Raw genomic sequence first — 22,433 nt, 5'->3', positions numbered from 1 at the left:
AACCTGTTTAGGGGACCACAAATGCAAAAAAACCACCACTTTAGAGCTATTAGCTGTATTACAATAGGATTAATACAGGGAGAGGTATTGCAATGCAAGTAGAGGAAAAGCCCATCGAAATGCACAGAAGGAAATCAAGATACAAACACTTTGTTCCCTGTAAGTGGAACTAAACTATTACAGAATTCACTATAAGCAGGTTTCACAGTACTTGGTTATTAAATGTCTCTAGAACCATAACATGATATGATGTGACCTCTTATCTATGTCTCCTAGTAGATTTCCTGAGCATGCTCCTTACTTTCTTGTATGATTTTGTTGACTTAGATCATAGTGTATCATTCCTGAACTGCTGTCCTGCAGCTACCACTAGTGTACAATGTCTTGCATTTTGTATCATGCTTTACATTGTAAGGATATTTATTGGATTTAGATAAGCACAAGTTACTTTTTTATGTTAAAGGGACACTGTCAGCTTGAATTCGAGAAAGGGATTCCATGCAGGGGTTGTGGGAAGAGGAGACGCCCTTCTGGTTTCAAACCTCAGAAACAGCAGCAGTTCTGCTGTACTGTTACTGGTAAACATCCTCTTGTAGGCCCTAGGGCTGAGTGAACATGAGCTCTCCAAGTGGAGTGCTAAAGTGAAATTATGCTAGTGCCTGACATGGGGTGAGATATTTGCAGTGTTATAGCTATGCTAATCGTAGAATATTATAGAGGTATGGGTGAAGTAATATTTTTTTCGTGATGAAACTTCTGTTGGTAAAAGACGGTTCTTTTTCAGGGAAAGGTAGAGTGTCACAGATAAATACAAGGGGTGGAACAGATAAGAAGTTAACATGTTGCAAGAGACCATTCAGGGCGAAGTGCAATAGATTAGCAGCTGGCAATCAACATCACAGTGCAAGTGGGTAAATGCATGGTTCTGACAAATGCACAAAGAAGATAGTTAATGAAGTTAATTTTTTTTCCTATAACCAGTTAGAGTAAGTAAGGTGTCACAAGTAAGTAGTAGTAGAAGAATTAGTGTGTCCTTCAAATTGGCAGCCCCGTCTGTTCAGTACAAGGAGTCAAATTGCTTATCTGTTTCATGAATAAGCAAGAGACCTGAAGCTCTAAATTCTAAAACAGGAAACCAAAACTGCAATTAGTACTGCAGTTCAGCACAGGAATATAGTATTGCTTTATAGTTTTAGTACAAACCCACATTGCTGATTTATTTCTATGCTAGTAAAACATTTCAAAAACAGTATGTCAGTGTTAAAGTTACACTGGCAACTAAATACATATTTCTAAAAATTAGTTATCTATTGTTGACTCAGCAAGATGAATTCACAGGCAAACTAGTGTTCTCAAATGTTAGCCAATACATCTAGGTGCTTCTGCACACAACATACAATTAGATCACATATGTAAATGAAAATACATTTAAAATATAAATATTAAACTACTGAGTAAATATGGCTTAAAATAAGCATGCTTATTATTGACTAAAATTCTTTGTGATAAGAAGCAGCATATAAACAATTTGGGACTGAAATAACGTTTTGAAATGGTTATCAGTGAAAGTGGAAGTTTAGAGTAGAATGCTGCTTTTATTATTACTGCTATTATCTGTATTACCATAAGACCCAATCATGGACCAATACCTCATTGCGATAGGCACTGTACAAACACAGAACAAAAAGATAGTTACTAGCCTGCATTATAGAGCTGCTTCCTCAGTCTGTTAAAACCTTTTTTATATCCATTGCTAACAGTGCCTCCACTTGGAAATGCTGGGATATTCTGTTTTTGCTCTGTTAGTTTTCCAATAAGTATTTTAATAGTTTCCAGTACTGTTTCTCAGGATTTTAAGCCCTCTTCTGTTCTAGAAGTACTTTGTTCACTGAGTCTTTCTGATTTGATTCGGTGTGGTGTGTATGACCCTTCTCGTGAATTCCTCTCATCTTTGCTCTACCTAAAATTTTTAATTACGGTAATGATTTAAAATACAGTATTCTAAAAGCAGAAGTTCCATAACAGCAGTAGTAAACTGCAGCTAGCACTGAACTGCATGCGTGCGTGGCAGGCCTGCTGTGATAGCAGCACTGACCTTGTGTTTCTTGCTTCATGGGTGTTGGGCTCCTGCCAAACTTCCTGCCCATCATAAAATCTTGCAGAGGAGTAGGATTTACAAATACGCACTCTGGAGCGGACAGTTGGATCAGATATACTACAAGTCTTAATTTGTTTAATATTCAAATTAAAAAGGAGATTTTTATTCTTTGCTTAGGTTTTTCTATCGATCCAAGTTTTTATATAGTGCTCAATCACCATATCAGTGCCTCCATAGAGTATCTGAGGAGTTGTCCCCATGCCCTTGTGAACAGACACTAAGCATATGTGTTTTGCAGGTGAATGTGTGGGCTGGCTAGCCTGGCACCAGCTGTGCCATTATTGCATCCTCCGTGTGGGGGCTATGGCTGTGATGGAATTTATTCAGGACTGTACACTCCATTTGGAGGAAGCTTGAGACAGCCTAAAGCCAATAGCAAGTAACTCAGGTGGCTTCCTCCCCCTGCCTCACCAACCCCACAACAATGTGATTGGTTCCTGAATCTTCAGGGAAAAGTCAGGGGCAGATTTTAAACACTAGTGATGTATTTTGTTTTGCGACAAAACAGGATAGATACTTTTTTAAATTGAAAGTTTGTGATAAACTGACTTCTTTAAATCCCCAAAATCAAGGAGGGTTGCAGCCTTCATGAGTCACCAGAACTAGTTCTAGAAATACCATCTAATATCTCATTTGGTTTTGAATTGGAAGATGAACTGGTTGACATGGACACTTAAGTGAAGACAAAGATGAAAAAAACTATCTGTATCTATCTGTCTCTGGTAGTATACTTAGATTGTAAGCTCTGTGGTGGGGGTGGGGACTGTATTTTTGTTCTGTTTGTATAGTGCCTCGCACAATGGGGCCTGGTCCATGAGTAAGGCTCCTCAGAACAGTAATACAAATAATAGTAGGTGAGGTCACTTGAGGTCCAGGCAGGGCCAAGTGGAATATAAACAAAATTTACTTAGAGAAAGAATGTTTTTTGATTGCAGTATATGATTAGAAGACGAGTTAAAGGGTCTATTCCTTGCTTTGTCAAGCACTCCTGTGTGACCTTAGAAAATGAGAATAGTATTCCCTAACTCTTGATGTTGTGAAACTTAGTACATCGTTAATAGTGTTTCAAGATCCTCAGTGGCAGTTTAGTATTATGCACTGAGTGTGCAAGACAAAGACTGACTGACAACCCAAAAAAACCCTCTGAAATAAATTTTCACAAGTATAACATTAACTGGTATTACAGTGGTGGTAGATGTTAGTTATGTACTTTTGTCGGTCTTGTACATGGAAAAATATTGTTAAAGCTTGTTACTACTTGAAAGGACATTATCAATTATATTGGGCCCAAATTTTAGTGTGTACAATACAAGTAGCCTTGGCAGAATGTGATTTAAAAAAAAAAAAGTCAATCGACAATAGATGTATGTTTAAGCATATGTTTTTTTTTAATTTTTGTCAAATTCAAAATTTCACAGCTGTGGGAAACTATGGGGGGGAGGGTCAGACAATAATTAAATGACATTAGACACTGAGATTCAAAAAGTTAATTTTATAACCATTAAAACAAAAAATTGTCAACATCACACGTAAAAATATACAAAGTAAATATCCTTAAATCAGACTAAGCTCTCAAGCAGCATTTTTCTTTTGCCAATCTGTAAATTTCTGCAATCCATGGAAATGTTTTTCATCATCTTCTGTGTTTACAGTGAAATAGACATTTGCTGACATGACATTTACGGATGAAAATCTAATCCTTCCAAGCCAAAGTATTAAACACAATCTCCCCGCCCATCCCCAATCCAGTAGAAAAGTCAATGAAACATAAACATTCCCCTACAGTATTTGGAACACAACATTCGTGTTTTGCTCAGGCATGAGAATCAAAATGAACTGACTAGAAACTACTTGTCCACTTGTTTGTATGTTAATTTATTTTTAACCACATTTATTTGAAGAAATTACTATTAGAGAGGATATAATTATATTTCCATGTGTTTTCAGGTAACATTCAAGGAGCAACAATAGTAGATGCCTTGGATACACTGTATATCATGGAAATGAAAGATGAATTCAAGGAAGCCAAAGAATGGGTAGAAAAGAACTTAGATTTCAATGTGGTAAGTATTGGGGTTTATTTTTTTAATTAATTGTTAGTGCATAATCTGAGAACAGGCCCCGTTGTGTTAGGCACAGTACAAACAGACTAATAAATAATCCCTGCCCCATAAAGCATATAATCTAAATAGGAAAGACGACATAGGAGACAAAGATGTAACCTATAGTCAGAATGAACGGAATGATCACAAATGGCATATTAGTGCCACAATTTTGGGAGGTGGGGTATTTTTTGAGTGGGCATGTGTGAGGAAGGGACTAGCTAAATGGAAGGGAAAGGGGACACTGACCTGTCACTGCTTCTGTGCAGTCAGCTTCTCTTCCTAGAACTAATATACTGGTCAAAGCTACTTCATAGATGTGAAAAAATCAAGTATATTCAAAAAGTACTTTTGACTTTTTCACAGTACAGTTGACTGACAATACAGTTTTAGGCCAAAATGGTACCCAAAGTTGACTCCTAAATCAAAGTAATCTAATTTTTTTTTTCAAAAGGGCTGAATGCTTCAAGTTCACATTAAAAGTTAGTAGGAGTTGCTACTGGGAACCTTTGGCAATCATAGAATATCAGGGTTGGAAGGGACCTCAGGAGGTCATCTAGTTCAACCCCCTGCTCAAAGCAGGACCAATTCCCAACTAAATCATTCCAGCCAGGGATTTGTCAAGCTGGGCTTTAAAAACCTCTAAGGAAGGAGATTCCACCACCTCCCTAGGTAACGCATTCCAGTGCTTCACCACCCTCCTAGTGAAATAGTGTTTCCTAATATCCAACCTAGTCCTCCCCCACTGCAACTTGAGACCATTACTCCTTGTTCTATCATCTGCCACCACTGAGAACAGCCGAGCTCCATCCTCTTTGGAACCCCCCCTTAAGGTAGTTGAAAGCAGCTATCAAATCCCCCCTCATTTTCCTCTTCTGGAGACTAAACAATCCCAGTTCCCTCAGCCTCTCCTCATAAGTCATGTGCTCCAGACCCCTAATCATTTTTGTTGCCCTCCGCTGGACTCTTTCCAATTTTTCCACATCCTTCTTGTAGTGTGGGGCCCAAAACTGGACACAGTACTCCAGATGAGGCCTCACCAATGTCAAATAAAGGGGAACGGTCACGTTCCTCGATCTGCTGGCAATGCCCCTACTTACACAGCCCAAAATGCCGCTAGCCTTCTTGGCAACAAGAGCACACTGTTGATTCATATCCAGCTTTTCATCCACTGTGACCCCTAGGTCCTTTTCTGCAGAACTGCTACCTAGCCATTCGGTCCCTAGTCTGTAGCAGTGTATGGAATTCTTCCATCCTAAGTGCAGGACTCTGCACTTGTCCTTGTTGAACCTCATCAGGTGTTTTTTGGCCCAGTCCTCTAATTTGTCTAGGTCCCTCTGTATCCGATCCCTACTCTCCAGTGTATCTACCATGCCTCCCAGTTTAGTGTCATCTGCAAACTTGCTGAGAGTGCAGTCCACACCATCCTCCAGATCATTAATAAAGATATTAAACAAAACCGGTCCCAGGACCGACCCTTGGGGCACTCCGCTTGAAACCAGCTGCCAACTAGACATGGAGCCATTGATCACTATCTGTTGAGCCCGACGATCTAGCCAGCTTTCTATCCACCTTACAGTCCATTCATCCAGCCCATACTTCTTTAACTTGGCGGCAAGAATACTGTGGGAGACCATATCAAAAGCTTTGCTAAAGTCAAGGAATAACACATCCACTGCTTTCCCCTCATCCACAGAGCCAGTTATCTCCTCATAGAAGGCAGTTAGGTTAGTCTGGCACAACTTCCCCTTCGTGAATCCATGCTGACTGTTTCTGGTCACTTTCCTCTCCTCTAAGTGTTTCATAATTGATTCCTTGAGGACCTGCTCCATGATTTTTCCAGGGACTGAGGTGAGGCTGACTGGCCTGTAGTTCCCCGGATCCTCCTCCTTCCCTTTTTTAAAGATGGGCACTACATTAGCCTTTTTCCAGTCATCTGGGACCTCCCATGATCGCCATGAGTTTTCAAAAATAATGGCTAATGGCTGTGCAATCTCATCCGCCAACTCCTTTAGCACCCTCGGATGCAGCACATCCGGCCCCATGGACTTGTGCACGTCCAGTTTTTCTAAATAGTCCCGAACCACTTCTTTCTCCACAGAGGGCTGGTCACCTTCTCCCCATACTGTTTTGCCCAGTGCAGCAGTCTGGGAGCTGACCTTGTTCGTGAAGACAGGCAAAAAAATCATTGAGTACATTAGCTTTTTCCACATCCTTGGTCACTAGGTTGCCTCTCTCATTCAGTAAGGGATCCACACTGTCCTTGACTTTCTTCTTGTTGCTAACATACCTGAAGAAACCCTTCTTGTTACTCTTAACATCTCTTGCTAGCTGCAACTCCAAGTGTGATTTGGCCTTCCTGATTTCGCTCCTGCATGCCTGAGCAATATTTTTATACTCCCTGGTCATTTGTCCCAGCTTCCACTTCTTGTAAGCTTCTTTTTTGTGTTTAAGATCATTAAGGATTTCACTGTTTAGCCAAGCTGGTCGCCTGCCATATTTACTATTCTTTCTACACATCAGGATGATTTGTTCCTGCAACCACAATAAGGATTCTTTAAAATACAGCTAGCTCTCCTGGACCCTTTTCCTTTCATGTTATTCTCCCAGGGGATCCTGCCCATTTGTTCCCTCGGGGAGTCAAAGTCTGCTTTTCTGAAGTCCAGGGTCCGTATTCTGCTGCTCTCCTTTCTTCCTTGTGTCAGGATCCTGAACTCGACCATCTTATGGTCACTGCCTCCCAGGTTCGCATCCACTTTTTTGCTTCCCCTACTAATTCTTCCCTGTTTGTGAGCAGCAGGTCGAGAAAAGCTCTGCCCTTAGTTGGTTCCACCAGCACTTGCACCAGGAAATTGTCCCCTACGCTTTCCAAAAACTTCCTGGATTGTCTGTGCACCGCTGTATTGCTCTCCTAGCAGATATCAGGGTGATTAAAGTTTCCCATGAGAACCAGGGCCTGCGATCTAGCAACTTCTGCTAGTTGCCGGAAGAAAGCCTTGTCCACCTGGTCTGGTGGTCTATAGCAGACTCCGACCACGACACCACCCTTGTGGCTCACACTTCTCTACTTTATCCAGAGACTCTCAGGTTTTTCTGCAGTTTCATACCGGAGCTCTGAGCAGTCATACTCCTCTCTTACATACAATGCAACTCCCCCACCTTTTCTGGCCTGCCTGTTCTTTCTGAACAGTTTATATCCATCCATGACAGTACTCCAGTCATTTGAGTTATCCCACCAAGTCTCTGTTACTCCAATCGCATCATAGTTCCCTGACTGTGCCAGGACTTCCAGTTCTCCCTGCTTGTTTCCCAGGCTTCTTGCATTTGTGTATAGGCACTTAAGATAACTCATCGATTGTCCCTCTTTCTCAGAATGAGATAGGAGTCCTCCCCTCTTGCGCTCTCCTGCTTGTGCTTCCTCCCAGGATCCCATTTCCCCACTTACCTCAGGGCTTTGGTCTCCTTCCCCCGGTGAACCTAGCTTAAAGTCCTCCTCACTAGGTTAGCCAGCCTGCTTGCGAAGATGCCCTTCCCTCTCTTTGTTAGTTGGAGCCCGTCTCTGCCTAGCACTCCTCCTTCTTGGAACATCATCCCATGGTCGAAGAATCCAAAGTCCTCTCTCGGACACCACCTGCGTAGCCATTTGTTGACTTCCACGATTTGACAGTCTCTACCCAGACCTTTTCCTTGGACAGGGAGGATGGACGAGAACACCACTTGCGCCTCAAACTCCTTTTTCCTTCTTCCCAGAGCCACGTAGTCTGCAGTGATCCGCTCAAGGTCATTCTTGGCAGTATCATTGGTGCCCACGTGGAGAAGCAGGAAGGGGTAGCAATCTGAGGGTTTGATGAGTCTCGGCAGTCTCTCCGTCACATCGTGTATTCTAGCTCCTGGCAAGCAGCAGACCTCTCGGTTTTTCCGGTCGGGGCGGCAGATAGATGACTCAGTCCCCCCCCTGAGGAGGGAGTCCCCGACCACCACCACCCTCCTCCTCCTCTTGGGAGCGGTGGTTGTGGAACCCCCATCCCTAGGACAATACATCTTTTGCCTTCCAATCGATGGCGTCTCCTTCTGCTCCCTTCCCTCAGATGTGTCATCTAGTCCACTCTCCGCATAGTACCTGTAGAGAGAACATGGAAACGATTGCTCACCTGTATCTATATAGTTGTTGCAGAGAAAGAAGATTAATCAGGTAGCTATTTAAAAAAGTATACTTGAAGTCTTCATTTGAAGTCCTGGGCTAACATTCTACAAATTTAGTTTTTGAACTCTGCCATTTCACTTTCCACAGCTATCAAATTTGTTTTCTTTACATACATAACCTAGTAAACAAGGGTAAAATGAAGAAACATATAGCACTTAAAAATGGCTTTATGAGGCAAAACTCTTAATCTCTCTTTGTCTAGGTATCTATATGGCCCCCATCATCAGAGTATGGCAACATAGTTTAACTCGGGGTAGGCAACCTATGGCACGTGTTCCGAAGGCGGTACATGAGCTGATTTTCAGTGGCGTTCGCGCTGCCCGGGTCCTGGCCACCGGTCTGGGGGGCTCTGCTTTTTAATTTTATTTTAAATAAAGCTTCTTAAACATTTTAAAAACCTTATTTACTTTACATACAATAGTTTAGTTATATATTCTAGACATAGAAAGAGATATTCTAAAAGCGTTAAAATGTGTTACTGGCACGCGAAACCTTAAATCAGAGTGAATAAATGAAGACTCGGCACATCACTTCTGAAACGTTGCCGACCCCTGGTTTAGCTAAATTAAATGATGCTTTCTATAAGCTTGTAAAACTAAGGATGTTCATCTGTTTTATTTGGCTAGTTTTAGGTTTTTCTTTTTCACTGGATAGTCTTACTGATACCAAATTTATTAGCGCAGCCACTTTGAGATTAATCCATCCAAATAAATGATATTGCAAAGCAAATGTGTATGAAGAATTGTATGAAATTGTTTGATTAGTGGAGCTACAAATGTTAAGCTGAAAGACTAAAACCGAATATAGTTTGTTTTTATTGCTCAGAATACGCTCTCAAGCTTCTGAGAAGGCCAACTGTTGAATTCTCTACAAATTTGGCTCCTATGGTGAATACTGACTTTCTTGGTATACTCAATGGTTTGAGTCCTGCCTATAGTTATGGCAATTCCCATTAGCCTTTTTTTAGCTAGACCATCTTCTAGTTTTCCCAGTAATATAGCAATCTTCAGTAAAATTACTTTCTTGAAAAACAGGGCTGTTTTTATTCTGAGATAGATAATTAAATGGAGAATGGTGTCTATGCTGAAGTTTAGTTAAACTAGCAAATGAAAATGTCTTGTTAATGTTAGATTTTGTTTAGTAGTTTGCCAAAATAGGCTCAAGTTGGTATACTTTAAATGTCTCACTTAAAAGTGGTTTTCTTTCGTTTAGTTTTGAGGATGAATAGAAATAAAGTATTTCGAAAGGTCAGGGGAGATCCTAAGGATACATTTATCATGGGGTGTAATAAATTGTTCTCCCATCAAAGTCTATTGGAAGGAAAACAAGCATGAAAATGAAATATTATGAATGGCATGGAAGTTCTAAATGTGTGCATTGGGGCTTGAACAGTTATGAGTAAAAAGGGATTTATACTGACTTCTTATTAGTTGTATAATATCCAGTTTGTCAGTTGTGCCACAGGTGTGTAATATTTTTGATCAGTAATATAGCAAACCCTGTAATTTAATTTTAGTAGATGAAGTATGAACAGGGTTTTATTTACTTAATTATTGGTATTTGGTTTAAAATGTGGCAAGCTATTGAAAAATTGTAAGCAACAGTCTGTCACCATCAGTTTTATTTTTATAGTAGCCTTAGCCATGTAGGGCATTTTTAGTGAGTGAACTAGAATTAAAGAAAAAAAGTTTGTCATAGTTTTTCTAATGAGGGGTAAATCCTTCCCTACTTCCTCAGATCTGTCATGAGCGATTACTCATTCTGACTGAAGAAGGGTGGACGAGGCTCAGCTCTCCTCAGTCATCCCAAAGGGCTAGTAAGGGAAACAATATTGTATGGTTTCCCTCAGAGGGCCTAAACATATTGTCACTGCAGTTATTGGCTCCTACCAATCTGGTACAGGGTTAATCACAGGTTGTCATCCACGAAAACACTAACGACTAGTTCTTCTTAGAGTGCTTGTTCATGTCAATTCCAATCATGTGTGTGCGTGTGCATGGCAGCCAGAAGACTTTTCCCCTAGCACCATCTGTCGGGTCGGCCTGGGCATCCCCTGGAGTTGCAAACCTTGTGTTTAAGGTTCCTCAGGGAGAGTCACCAGAAGGAGTGGTGCCAGATCTGCCATGAGTTTTGCCCTAGGACTTTGAAAAACAAAGATTAGCATCTTAGTCTTTCTTATGGAGGCTGCGCTCCAGCCCCAGTCAGAACCCGGATCGGAAGTACTTCAGGCTGCAACCCTCTCCCCAGTTCTACCAACCACAGAACCGGCAGGACGATTCCTAGAGGAGGAACAGTCACGGCAGGAAAAGACAGCACCCGTCCTCAGGCCAGAGCTCTGGCCAATCCAAGTCATCTTTGGGCCAGAAACAGCCCTTTTGAAGGTGCACACGAGGATGGCGCACCAGTGCATGGACTGGATCCAATCCATCTTACTTTCTCGTCCTGACTATCCCCTTTCTACCCTGTGTGGGGTCGTATCACATCGAACCGATGGGTGCTTCACACAGTAGAAAGGGGATACTCTCTCCAATTCTCGGCCCTCCTGCCCTTCCATCCTCCTTCCCCATCCCTCTTCAGGGACCCGTCTCCTGAGCAGCAACTCATACAAGAGGTGCAGTTGCTCCTATAGCTGGGAGCAGTGGAAGAGGTTCCTTGGGAGCCAAAGGGCAAGGGCTTCTATTCCTGGTATTTCCTAATACTGAAAGCCAAAGGTGAGCTCAGGCCCATCCTAGACCTGCGAGAGCTCAACAGGTTCATGAAGACGTTCCTCATGGTCTCTTTGGCCTCCATTATCCCTTCCCTGGATCCAGGGGACTGGTATGTTGCCCTCAACTTGAAGGATGCATACTTTCATATAGCAGTCGCACCATCCCACAGAAGGTACCTCAGGTTTGTGGTGAGCAACAACCACTACCAATTCATAGTCCTCTGTTAATGGCTCGAGTATTTACCAAGTGCATGGTAGTCGTGGTCACATTCCTACACAGGCGGCAGGTACAAGTCAACTTCATAAGAATGACGTTCAATGAACCGGGCCTTCTCCTGAACGTGGGGAAATCTATATTGTCCCTGGTTCAGCGGATAGAATTTATAGTGATGGTACTGGACTCAACACAGGCCAGGGCATACCTCCCGGAAGCAAGGTTCCAGGCCTGGGGATATCATTTGAAGTCTTAGGCAGTTCCCCACCACCACAGCAAGGAATTGCCTGAAACTCCTGGGACACATGGCCACTTGCACCTATGTGGTGCAACACGCCAGGCTCAGACTCCAGCCGCTTTAATCGTGGTTAGCCTCAATGTGTCGGCCGGGTGGGACAGTTTGGACAGGGTCGTGACTCTGCCTCGCCTGGTCCTTGACTCCTTCCTGTGATAGCTTGATCTGCAGATAGTGTGTGCAGGGGTCCCCTTCACCAGCCTTCAGCCATCCCTCTTGCTAGTGTGATAAACATGTTAGTCTTAAGCTGGGGAGCACCTCTGGGAGACCTCAAGACACATGGCCTCTGGTCTCAGGTGGAACTTGCTCTCCACTTAAATGTCAGAGCTCAGAGCATGCCAGACTTTCTGAGCCTAGTTGGCAGTGAGATGTGTATCAGTTATGACTGACAACAGCAATGTTTTATATCAACAAACAGGGGGGTGCACACTCCTCTCTCCAGTGTCAAGAAGCCCTCAGGGTGTGGGACTTTTGTGTAGAGCATTCGATATACCTGCAGGCATCGTACCTCCCTGGAGTACAGAACGAGTTGGTGGACAGTCTTAACAGGTCATTCCATGGCCACGAGTGGTCCCTGTGCTCGGATGTGTCAAACTCCATCTTACAACGGTGGGGCTTTCCCCAAATAGACCTGTTTGCCACGCGACTCAACTGGAAGTGCCAGCAGTTTTGCTCCTTCCTGGATCATAGCCTGGGCGTTCCTCCTCCCATGGGGAAGCCATCTCCTATACGCATTTCTGCCCATCCCTCTTATTCACAAGGTGCTCCTCAAGATACAGAGGGAAGAAGCTTCGGTGGTATTGATAGCTCCAGTCTGGCCCCGCCAGCACTGGTACACATTTCTCCTGGAAATGTCCATGGAAGCCCCAATCACCTTGCCGGACCCGGTTAGACAAGTCCTCCTTGGCAGTAGAAACCTTCCATCATGGCTACCTACCTGGCCAAATGGAAGAGATTTTCAATCTGGTCGGCTCAACACTGTCTGTGTCTGACGCTCGCCTCCATACCACTTATACTGGACTACCTTCTCCATCTTAAGTAGCAGAAGCTGTCCATGTTGTCAATAAAGGTTCACTTAGCTGCCATCTCTGCCTTCCATCCAGATACAGAGGGTTGGTTGGTCTTTGCCAACCCTATGGTCAGCTGTTTTCTGAATGGTCTTAACAGGCTATACCCACATGTCCGACAACCAATCCTGGCCTGGGACCTTAATCCGGTCCTTTCCAAACTGATGAGGCCTCCCTTCGAACCGCTGGCGACTTGCTCCCTGCTCTACCTCTCTTACAAGGTGGCCTTTCTGGTAGCAATAACCTCAGCCAGGAGGGTGTCTGAGCTCAAGACCTTAAGAGCCTCCTTACACAGTGTTCTATAAGGACAAGGTTCAGATCAGGCTACACTCAGCTTTCCTCGTGAAGGTCGTCTCCCAATTTCGCATCAACCAAGACATCTTCCTCCCTGTATTCTATGCTAAGCTGCACACAAGCAGCAGAGAGCAGAAGCTTCGCTCATTGGACATCCACAGAGCGCTAGCCTTTTACATTGAAAGAACAAAACTGTTCCAGAAATCCATTCAACTGTTTATGGCCGTGGCACACAGGATGAAAGGTCTTCCAGTCTCCTCAACGAATTTCGTTGCGGATCATGTCCTGAATCCATGAGCGCTAAACCTGGGGCAGAGGTGCCTGCCCCTCTGCTCACAGTGCACTCCAGCAGGGCGCAGGCTTCTTCAGGAGCATTCCTGGCGCAGGTTCCCATCTAGGAAATATGCAAAGCGGTGATGTGGTCATCTATACATACCGTTACATCACTTTATGCTATCACCCAGCAGGCCAGAGCTGACGTGGCTTTTGGTAGAGCAGTGTTCCAGTCAGTGGATATCTGAACTCTGACCCCGCTTCCGGAATTCAGGCTTTGGAGTCACCTGATTTGGAATTGACATGAACAAGCACTTGAAGAAAAAACAGTTACTCACCTTGTTGTAACTGTGCTTCGAGATGTGGTGTTCATGTCCATCCCACCCACCTACCCCTCTGTCGGAGTAGCCAGCAAGAAGGAACTGAGGGTGGGACAGGTTAGCATGGCTTTATATTGAGCGCCATGAAGGCGTGACTCCAGGGGGTGCCCAGACCGACCTGACAGATGCTGCTGGGGAGAAATCTTGCAGCTGCTGTGCTTGCGTGCACACCTGATTGGCATGGACATGAATAACACATCTTGAATACCAGTTATGAGAAGGTAACCGTTTTACTTCTAGGCTAGTTATCCACAAATGCGTTAAATTAAATTAAGCTTGAAGATCAACTGGTCTTCATAAAAGCCAGAAAGTAGATGGGTAGATGGAGATGGTAATTGTTAATATTGCATAAAAGGCAGAAGTGTTAAATAAATATTTCTGTTATGTATCTGGAAAGAAGCAGGATTAGGTGCCTGCATTGCATAAGGATGATGAAGTACTTTCCCATACATTAGTAACTGTGGAAGATGTTAAGCAACTACTAGGGAAGGGATATAATTAATGCCTGTCAACATTGTTTTGTGGAAAATAGATCTTGTCAAACAATCCTTACTTCATTCGTTGAGACTTGAAGCTTGGTTGAATAAGGTAACTGCAAAGATGTAATATACTTTGCCTTTTGTAAGGCATATGACTTGGTACCACATGACATTCTGATTTAAAAAAAAAACAAAAAAAACCCCTATCACTATGATATGAATAAATCACATGTTAAGTGGATTAAGAACTGATAGTACTCGAAGTAGTGGTCATGAGGAGTCATCAGTGAGTGGGGATGTTTTCTACTGGAGTTCCGTAGTCATCTGTACTAGGCCCCACACTATTCAAAATTTTATCGATCATCAGGAGTGTTGTATGTAAGACACGGAAGGTAACTTTCACTTCGCTTGGCAGTGGTAAGGTTTTGGCAGGAGTACTGTAGCCACTTTTGGTCACCATATTTTAGGAAGAATGTGAACAGATCGGAGAAAGTCCAGAGGAAAGCATCAAAAATGATAAGTTTTAGAAAACCTGACCTATGAGGGAAGGTAGGACAAGAAGTAATGGGCTTAATCTGCAGCAAGGGAGATTTATGTTATATTAGCAAAAACTTTCTAACTGTAAGGATTGTTAAGCACTGGAATAGGCTTCCAAAAGAGGTTATGGAATCCCCATCATTTGAGGTTTTTAAGTACAGGTTAGACGAAGACCTGTCAGGGATGGTCTAGGTGTACTTGATCCTACCTCAGCTCAGGGAGGCTAATGGCGTCTCAAAGTCCCTTCCACCCCTACCTTTCTGTGATTCTATGATTAGCCATTGGAACAAACTAACACAGGAAGTGGTAGATTCTCCATCTCTTGATGTCAGTTCAAGATTAGATGCCTGTCTGGAAGAGAGGCCTTCCCAAACACAAGTTATTGGGCTCAATTCAGGGGTTAATGGGTGAAATTGAATGGCCTTAAATATATGAGAGGTCAGATTAGACTTTCTAAGGGTCTCTTCTGGCCTTCAACTCTATGAATCAGTTAAAAGGGAGATTGGCAGGAGGTAGGGAGGCTCTTGCATGAAATTCCAGGCCACGACGATTATCTGAAAGGCCTGCCTGGGGATACAAGCAGAAATTTTCTGAGGCTGAGGTCTTAAGCCAGGCCAGGCAGCAGGACTTAATTTACTATTCTGATTGATATTGAAATCTGTGTATATTTTGAACAGTACTTGCATCCCTGAGGAATAGGACTGAGAAACTGACACTGATGGGAGCTTCATTGATGTACTGGCTGAGAAGTTGACCACCTAGCTTACACACATGTTGAAACTAAGGCAGAGTGAAATGCAGAGATAGGATGACCCTGCTACTGAACTGTTAGAATGATCAGTAACCCAAATTAGCAAATTAACACTATTTTAAATGTTGTTGATATATTATTGATAATATTCAATATTATTATTTATGCTGAAAGTGTGCAAGACTCTTTTTGAAAGGTTTTGGGTCCCTGCTCTCAACAACTGGCTCCTATGACTCCACAGTCCTTTGCCCAGAGAATGTGTTAGAGGGATGAGGTCTAGAACATGCAGGATGTTTGATTATATACTAACAGGTATATAGTTCCTTGGCTGCTCCAACTTGCACAGGAGCCTTGGCAAAGCATTGGTGAGCCATAACTGTAATAACTGATTGCTGGTTCTCAGCTTCTCCCTCTTTCCCATTTCCTGGGCTGCCCGAGGTTGCTGTGTAAGGCACAGATGTCATCCTTGGCTAGGCATTCTGACAGGTTGAGGAAGAACCATTGGAGCTCCTTTTCTCCCTGGGGACATCACATCCAGAACTACTACCTTTTCCTTTCTCCCCTATGATGCAGCTGAAAGCCAGTGGGGAATAGCTGAAGCTGAACAGCAATGATAGCTGCTCTGAGCCCTTCCGGCTTTGAGCAGAGCTGCTCTTGGGGCTATAGGGAAGCAGTGCTCATTTAGGGAAATGGTGCCCCCTAATATCTCTCTTTAGTGACAGGCTGATTTACTTAACAGAGGGAACCTTGAGGGCCATGGTTTATAGTCTCAGAAGCCTCAAGTGGCCTAGGCTTGGGCTACATGTTGGGTGCCACTGATCTAAATAGATGACAAGCAGATGAAGAATGGATGAGCCAATCTAATCAAACAAAATCTTGGTGGTGATAAAAATGCCTTCTAGGTCTATGTATTGTTTTAATTACTTCTTGAAAGAAGTATTTCCCCCCAGTCATTCTTTAATGAAGACCATCAATATCAGAAAAGACAGTGGGAGCCACGGGGATTGGGTCAGCAAAGAAGCTGCAGCATGTTGCATGGAAGAGGTGCAAAGAGAGGAGGTGACAAAGAGGGGGAGTTAGGCACGTTGCTTTGGCAGACCGAAGTTAGGAAGTAGGTTGTGCAGATCTTTGAAGGAAAGGCCAAAGGACTCAAAGTTGATGCAAGGCTAACATGTAAGATAAAATGCTGTATTCTATAATTGAGACTCCTACTTTCTTGCCTAAGATATATCTGCTCACCTTAATAGACCACAGGGTTAGTTCCCTTCCAAAATAGCAGGAATACATCCATGTTACTCTGTTGGTGTAAAACTCAATCACTATAGAAATACATGAGAATTACTACTGTACTTCCTAAATCTCTGCTACACAATTCACAAAAGAACCTCTGCTCACTCTACAGTGATTGTTTTCAGATCTGCTCCCTATGTTGGTATTAGATCAGCGGTTCTCAAACTATGGATCGGGACCCCAAAGTGGTCGGGACCCTGTTTTAATGGGTACGCCAGGGCTGATTTAGACTTGCTTCAGCCCTAGGAGGTGGAGCCCAGGTTACAGGCTTCAGCTTTGGCTCCCTCACCTGGGTCAGTGGGGCTCAGACTTTAGTCTCCCTTTCTGGGGTCATGTAATAATTTTTGTTGTCAGAAGGGGGTCGCACTGCAATGCAGTTTGAGAACCCCTGTACTAGAGGGATCTGATCCGTAAATTCAGATTGCCTAACACTTTCCATTGTAAAGGATTCTTGCAACTTTTTTTTGTTTTTTTGTTTTGAGAACTCTCTTGCTTCTGTTTGCAACAAACCTTTGTCATTTGTCAGAGGAGGAATGCTCTTGGTCTGGGCTGGCCTTGACTTGCCCACCACTGACTCCCCCAGCACCTGGACCCAGTGGTCCTTCCTTCCTTATGGGATGACAGCCTTTAACTGTTTTCAGGTAATGAACTGTCTGTGCTGTGGGGCTGAAGCTTCAGGGATTCCAGCAGGTTCTTTAAGCTGTAAAATCAACTGCTCAGAAGCTAGGAAAAACCTGTGCAACCATAAACTTCTTGTTCTGTCCCTTCTGTGTGTTCATTATGATACAGTCTTCAATTACATGATCACATACATTTTCCAGGGCTGCCCGGGGTGTGGGGGGGCAAGTGGGGCAATTTGCCCCGGGCCCTGCAGGGGCCCCCACGAGAATATAGTATTCTATAATATTGCAACTTTTTTTTTATGGAAGGGGCCCCCGAAATTGCTTTGCCCCAGGCCTCCTGAATCCTCTGGGCAGCCCTGACATTTTCTGAGAGGACTCAATCTCATGTAGTTCAAAGGATACATACACAAGGGAGCAGAACTAAAGTCACACTGACAACTGTAAATATTGCATTTCTTTTTTGCTTTTCTGACAGGTTAATGGTTAACACTGAATAAAGATTGACGGATTGTGGAGATAACTGATAAAATAATCCCACTTGCTGTTTATGCTAGATTGGATGGCTCCCTTTTTATAAAGAGTTTGTGCTTTCACTCTTCTGCATGGTTTTTATTTTAGTTGAAAAAGCCCTTAGCTGAAATTGTACTTAACTTTAAAATGTATTCATCCTACTATTTGGCACTTGATGTACACACACAAAATACTGAAGATATTGCATTTTATTTTTGGAATAAGAGAAGACAGTAAAATTGCTTTTGTTAGGATTTTGCTGTAAAGGTTCCTCATTCAAAATATCTTTCCTTTACCTTGCAGCAGATATTTTTGCGTGATACCATATTTTTCAACATGGTGTCTCTTTTTGCCCTTCTGGTCAGACAGATGGTGAGATAAGCAGAGGTCTTCACCATGTGTACTTGCTTATTTTGCTTTCATATCCTCTTTACTTTGCACAGTTGGCTGCACTATAAAATATCTGGCAACAGCAGTGCAATATGTAATGATAGTAATAGACTAGCATGTGAAGACCCTAAAAGCTTGTAGGTTTTGTTTATGCTAAAGTTAACAGAAGCTTGCACCTCACAATCAAATGTGGGAGGTTTCCATCAGCCTTTCTTCAGAGCACGATCATTGCAGTGTGAACTTGCCAAGGACCTGCCAGATGCCTTCCTGTAGCACAGCAAATGGACTGCAAGCAGCTAGTGTAACAGTATCTTCAGAAATATACCTTTTTGTATCTGCTCCTTATGCTCAGTTGTAGCTGAGAAGAAGTTTGTGGAGGCTTTGTTTTTAATTGTATGAGTGTTTGTGAGGGCAGCGTACTTTCCTTTCATTAAAGAGATGTAAGGGAACAGAACAATTTACTTCTACCATGTGTGCTTCTTGTTTGTTTCACCTTGCTTTGAACAATAAAAACAGGCTTATCAGTGCTGCAGAATATATATTGAATAAACAGATGTGATGTCTTCCTTAGTCTGCATACAGTTCCCAGAGTATTTGCTGCTGCTTGGCAAAGCACTAAACAGGACCAGAGTGAGATAAGACAAGTCTTTCCAGTGTGGCTAATGCATTAAAATACACTTTCCAATAGACAAGTTCAGCAAACCAGAGTCTGAATATTTTTATTGAAGTTTTTGTTTAGAATGAAATCTTTAAATGAGCTTTATCTTTAGCCAGTCAACGAGGCTCTGCTGGTACATTCTGCATTAGGCTGGTGAGGATAATGAAAAGAATGGTATGACAAAATGAAGTTGGGAGAAATACATATTCATATGTTCTGATGAGGATAACTTAGCCTCTGCTCTACGTAGTTTTACAAAGGGAACATCAAGGATCAATTTCTCCTGACCTTAAATGCGTTTATTTTCTTCCTAAGGAAAGAAATGAGCACAAATCCAGTTACTTCTCCTCAGAGATTCTAATAGGATGGTATAATACATTAAACAACTTTTCAGACACCCTTTTGAGTGATCAGTTGGAGGTATAAAAGAGGAAGGAAGACAAGGGCACATGATCTGAGGACCAAAAATAAGAGCCATCCTTTTGGTGTTTGCAAAAATAAGGAGGGGAAGGGTCAGCCCTAACCAAAGAAGCCTTTTCAGTTGAAGCAGGTTAATAGTTTGTCCTATAATTCTTTGGCCCCGTTTACAAGTTTCTTTCATGATATGCATCTTAATTTTCAACTGGTCCGATGGAGAAAATAGCTTTGCCTCTTGTCTTATATGAATCCTTTGAACAAATTATAAATGAGTAGTAGGATAAACATAATGGAAGGAAAATAAATAGGTATGACTTTACATCTTAAATATTGCAATACAATAAATCTAATTTTACCCTGATTCCTAAGGCTGACATATCAGTAGCCTGCTGCTTATAGAATGTCTTCTTTCCTTAGAGGGAGAGTTAGAGATGGAGGCTTCTTTCAGGTGAAGATATAAAGCCTTTTCTGCTGCTTTACAAATCTCTATATCATCCACCTACTTTGCCAAGGTGAAACTATCTTGGCATAATGATCTTAAGAATAACTATCCTACTAAAGATGCAGCTCTCAAAGCTACACTCCATGAAAAGTCTGGCTCCTTCATTTGTTTCATATGCTTCAGTGGATTTGAATCAAGAATATAGTAAGAGTTAAGATTTCAAACAAAGCTGCAAAGAGAGGTATGTGGATGCAGTTTTGTAAATCGGATAACTTTCAAGCAATTGTTAGTTTCAAAAAATGAACTGGATGTTCATTTGGGCAAACATTCATAATGGTGGTGGAATCACTGCAGATGGTTTGATAGTAAAATCTTTTATCTCAATTATGTGATAAAGGAAGATATTGAACAGAACTGGACCCAAAACTGATCCCTGCAGAATTCCACATGATATGCCCTTCCAGCTTGACTGTGAACCACTGATAAGTATTCTCTGGGAATGGTTTTCCAACCAGTTTTTTGCACCCACCTTCTAGTAACTTCATCTAGGTTGTATTTCCCTAGTTTGTCTGAGATGGTGTTGCAAGATCATATCAAAAGCCTTACATCTACCACTCTCCTTCCCCCCCACCCCCCCACCCCCATCCACAAGGCTTATCCTGTCAAAGACAGCTATTAGGTTGGTTTGACATCATTTGTTCTTGACTAGTCTCTAATTCCCCAGGTTGTCCTTATTTCCTGTTATAGATTGGTACTATAGTTGTCATTTTCCAGTCCTCTGGAATCTCACGCGTCTTCTGTTATTTTTCGAAGATAATAGCTAATGGCTCAGATATAGCCTTTGTCTGCTTCATGGGTACTCTAGGATGTATTTTATCAGGCCCTGGTGATTTGAAGACATCTAACTTGTCTAAGTAATTTTTAGCTTGTTCTGTCCTTATTTTACCCTCTGATCCTACCTCATTTTCACTGGCATTCACTGTTAGATGTCCAATTGCTACTATTTGGTAAAAACTGAAACAAAAAAGACAATTAGCACTTCTGCCATTTCACATTTTCTGTTGTTCTATTATTATCCTTTGTAATTTGACCTAGTTTCCACATTTTGTAGGACTTTTTTGCATTTCAGATCATTGAAGATCTCCTGGTTAAGCCAGGCTGGTTTTTTGCCATACTTCCTGTCTTTCCTATGCAGTGCCGTAGTTAGCTCTTGTACCCTTAATACTGTCTCTTTGAAAAACTGCCAACTCTCTTGAACTTTTTTCCCTTAGACTTGCTTCCCATGGGCTCTTACCAACCAACTCCCTGAGTTTGCTAAAGTCTACCTTCTTGAAATCCATTATCTTTATTGTGCTGTTTTTCCCTCTTGCGATTTCTTAGAATCAAGAACTTACCATTTCCACTCAAGCTGCCTTCCACTTTCAAATTCTCAACCAGTTTGTCTAAATGAAATCTAGAACAGCCTCTCCCCAGTAGCTTTCTCTACTTCCTGAAAGAAAAAAAATTGTCTCTAATATATTCTGAGAACTCGTTGGATAATTTGTGTCCTGCTGTGTTACTTTCCCAACAGATGTTTGGGTAATTGAAGTCCCCCATCACCAGCAAGTCCTGTGCTTTGGATGATTTTTTTTTATAAACAAAAAGTCTCATCCACCTCTTCTTCCTGGTTTGGTGGTGTGCAGTAGACCCCCTACTGTGACATCACCCTTCTTTTTAAAAACAAAACAAAAACCCTTTTATCCTTACCCAGAGACTTTCAACAGGTCTGTCTCCTATTTCCTTCTCAACCTCAGTCCAAGTGCATAGATTTTTGATATATAAGGCAACACCTCCTCCCTTTTTCCCCCTGCTTGTCCTTCCTGAGCAAGCTGTACCCTTCTATATCAATATTCCAGTCGTGTATTATCCCACCCAAGTAACTTGCAGCCAGGCATTAAATTCCAGAATGTATCTCTCTCTACCTGGGCCCCCCCACTTTAAAAGAAAGCTACTTGCGCCCCCAGCTCCTTCACTATTGCTCTGAGCCCTGTAGTCTCTTCTGAGCTGCTCCGAGTCATACCTCACAGTATCATTAGTGTTCACATGGATGAGTAGCATGGTGTAGCAGTAAGAGGACTGGATGATCCTTGACAATCCCTGTGTAACATCTTGGATATCGGCTCCTGGCAGGCAGCACACCTCCCGGGAGGAGAGAATGCTTATGAACAGTCTCAAACCAATTTTGGAGCTAGAAATGGTGTCCAGACTTCTGTTTTGTGGTTCTCTTAAAGACTACTGGAGTAGTCCTCTAGCAGGCCTCTGTTGGGTTTATGGGAGCGGTGAGACATTGCAAATATAGTTGATGGACCAAGTTGTGTGTCAGAATATTTTTCAGTATTGGCAACAAACTTCTTGAAGACACTTGATGACCAGGATAAGCAGGTGAATGATTGACAGACAGATGGGATGGGCTTAAACAGCAGGCTGCAACTTTATTAATTATTCTTCAGGGAGGGCTGCTACACTTCCTGACCTCTGCTCTCTGATACCAGGCATTAATTGGTTCCTGTGTGGGTTACACGGCTGTGATCAGAAAGCAAACAGTTATTCTGGGTAGACAAGGGAGGGTCTACCCATTGACTAAGCTCTGTTGTGAAATCTTT

General features: G+C 42.5%; 1 protein-coding gene across 1 annotated transcript in view; it reads left to right on the top strand.

Annotated features, from left to right (window-relative positions):
• MAN1A1 (mannosidase alpha class 1A member 1) overlaps window positions 1-22,433 on the top strand; it is a 216,425-nt gene that overhangs the window by 80,603 nt on the left and 113,389 nt on the right. The window contains exon 3 of the mRNA XM_005280172.4: window positions 4,106-4,221. Coding sequence (XP_005280229.1) covers window positions 4,106-4,221 — 116 coding nt within the window. The remainder of the gene's footprint in view (window positions 1-4,105; window positions 4,222-22,433) is intronic.

This window comes from Chrysemys picta, chromosome 3, assembly GCF_011386835.1.
Source record: "Chrysemys picta bellii isolate R12L10 chromosome 3, ASM1138683v2, whole genome shotgun sequence".
NCBI lineage: Eukaryota > Metazoa > Chordata > Testudines > Emydidae > Chrysemys > Chrysemys picta.
This window is presented reverse-complemented; position numbering and strand designations above follow the sequence as displayed.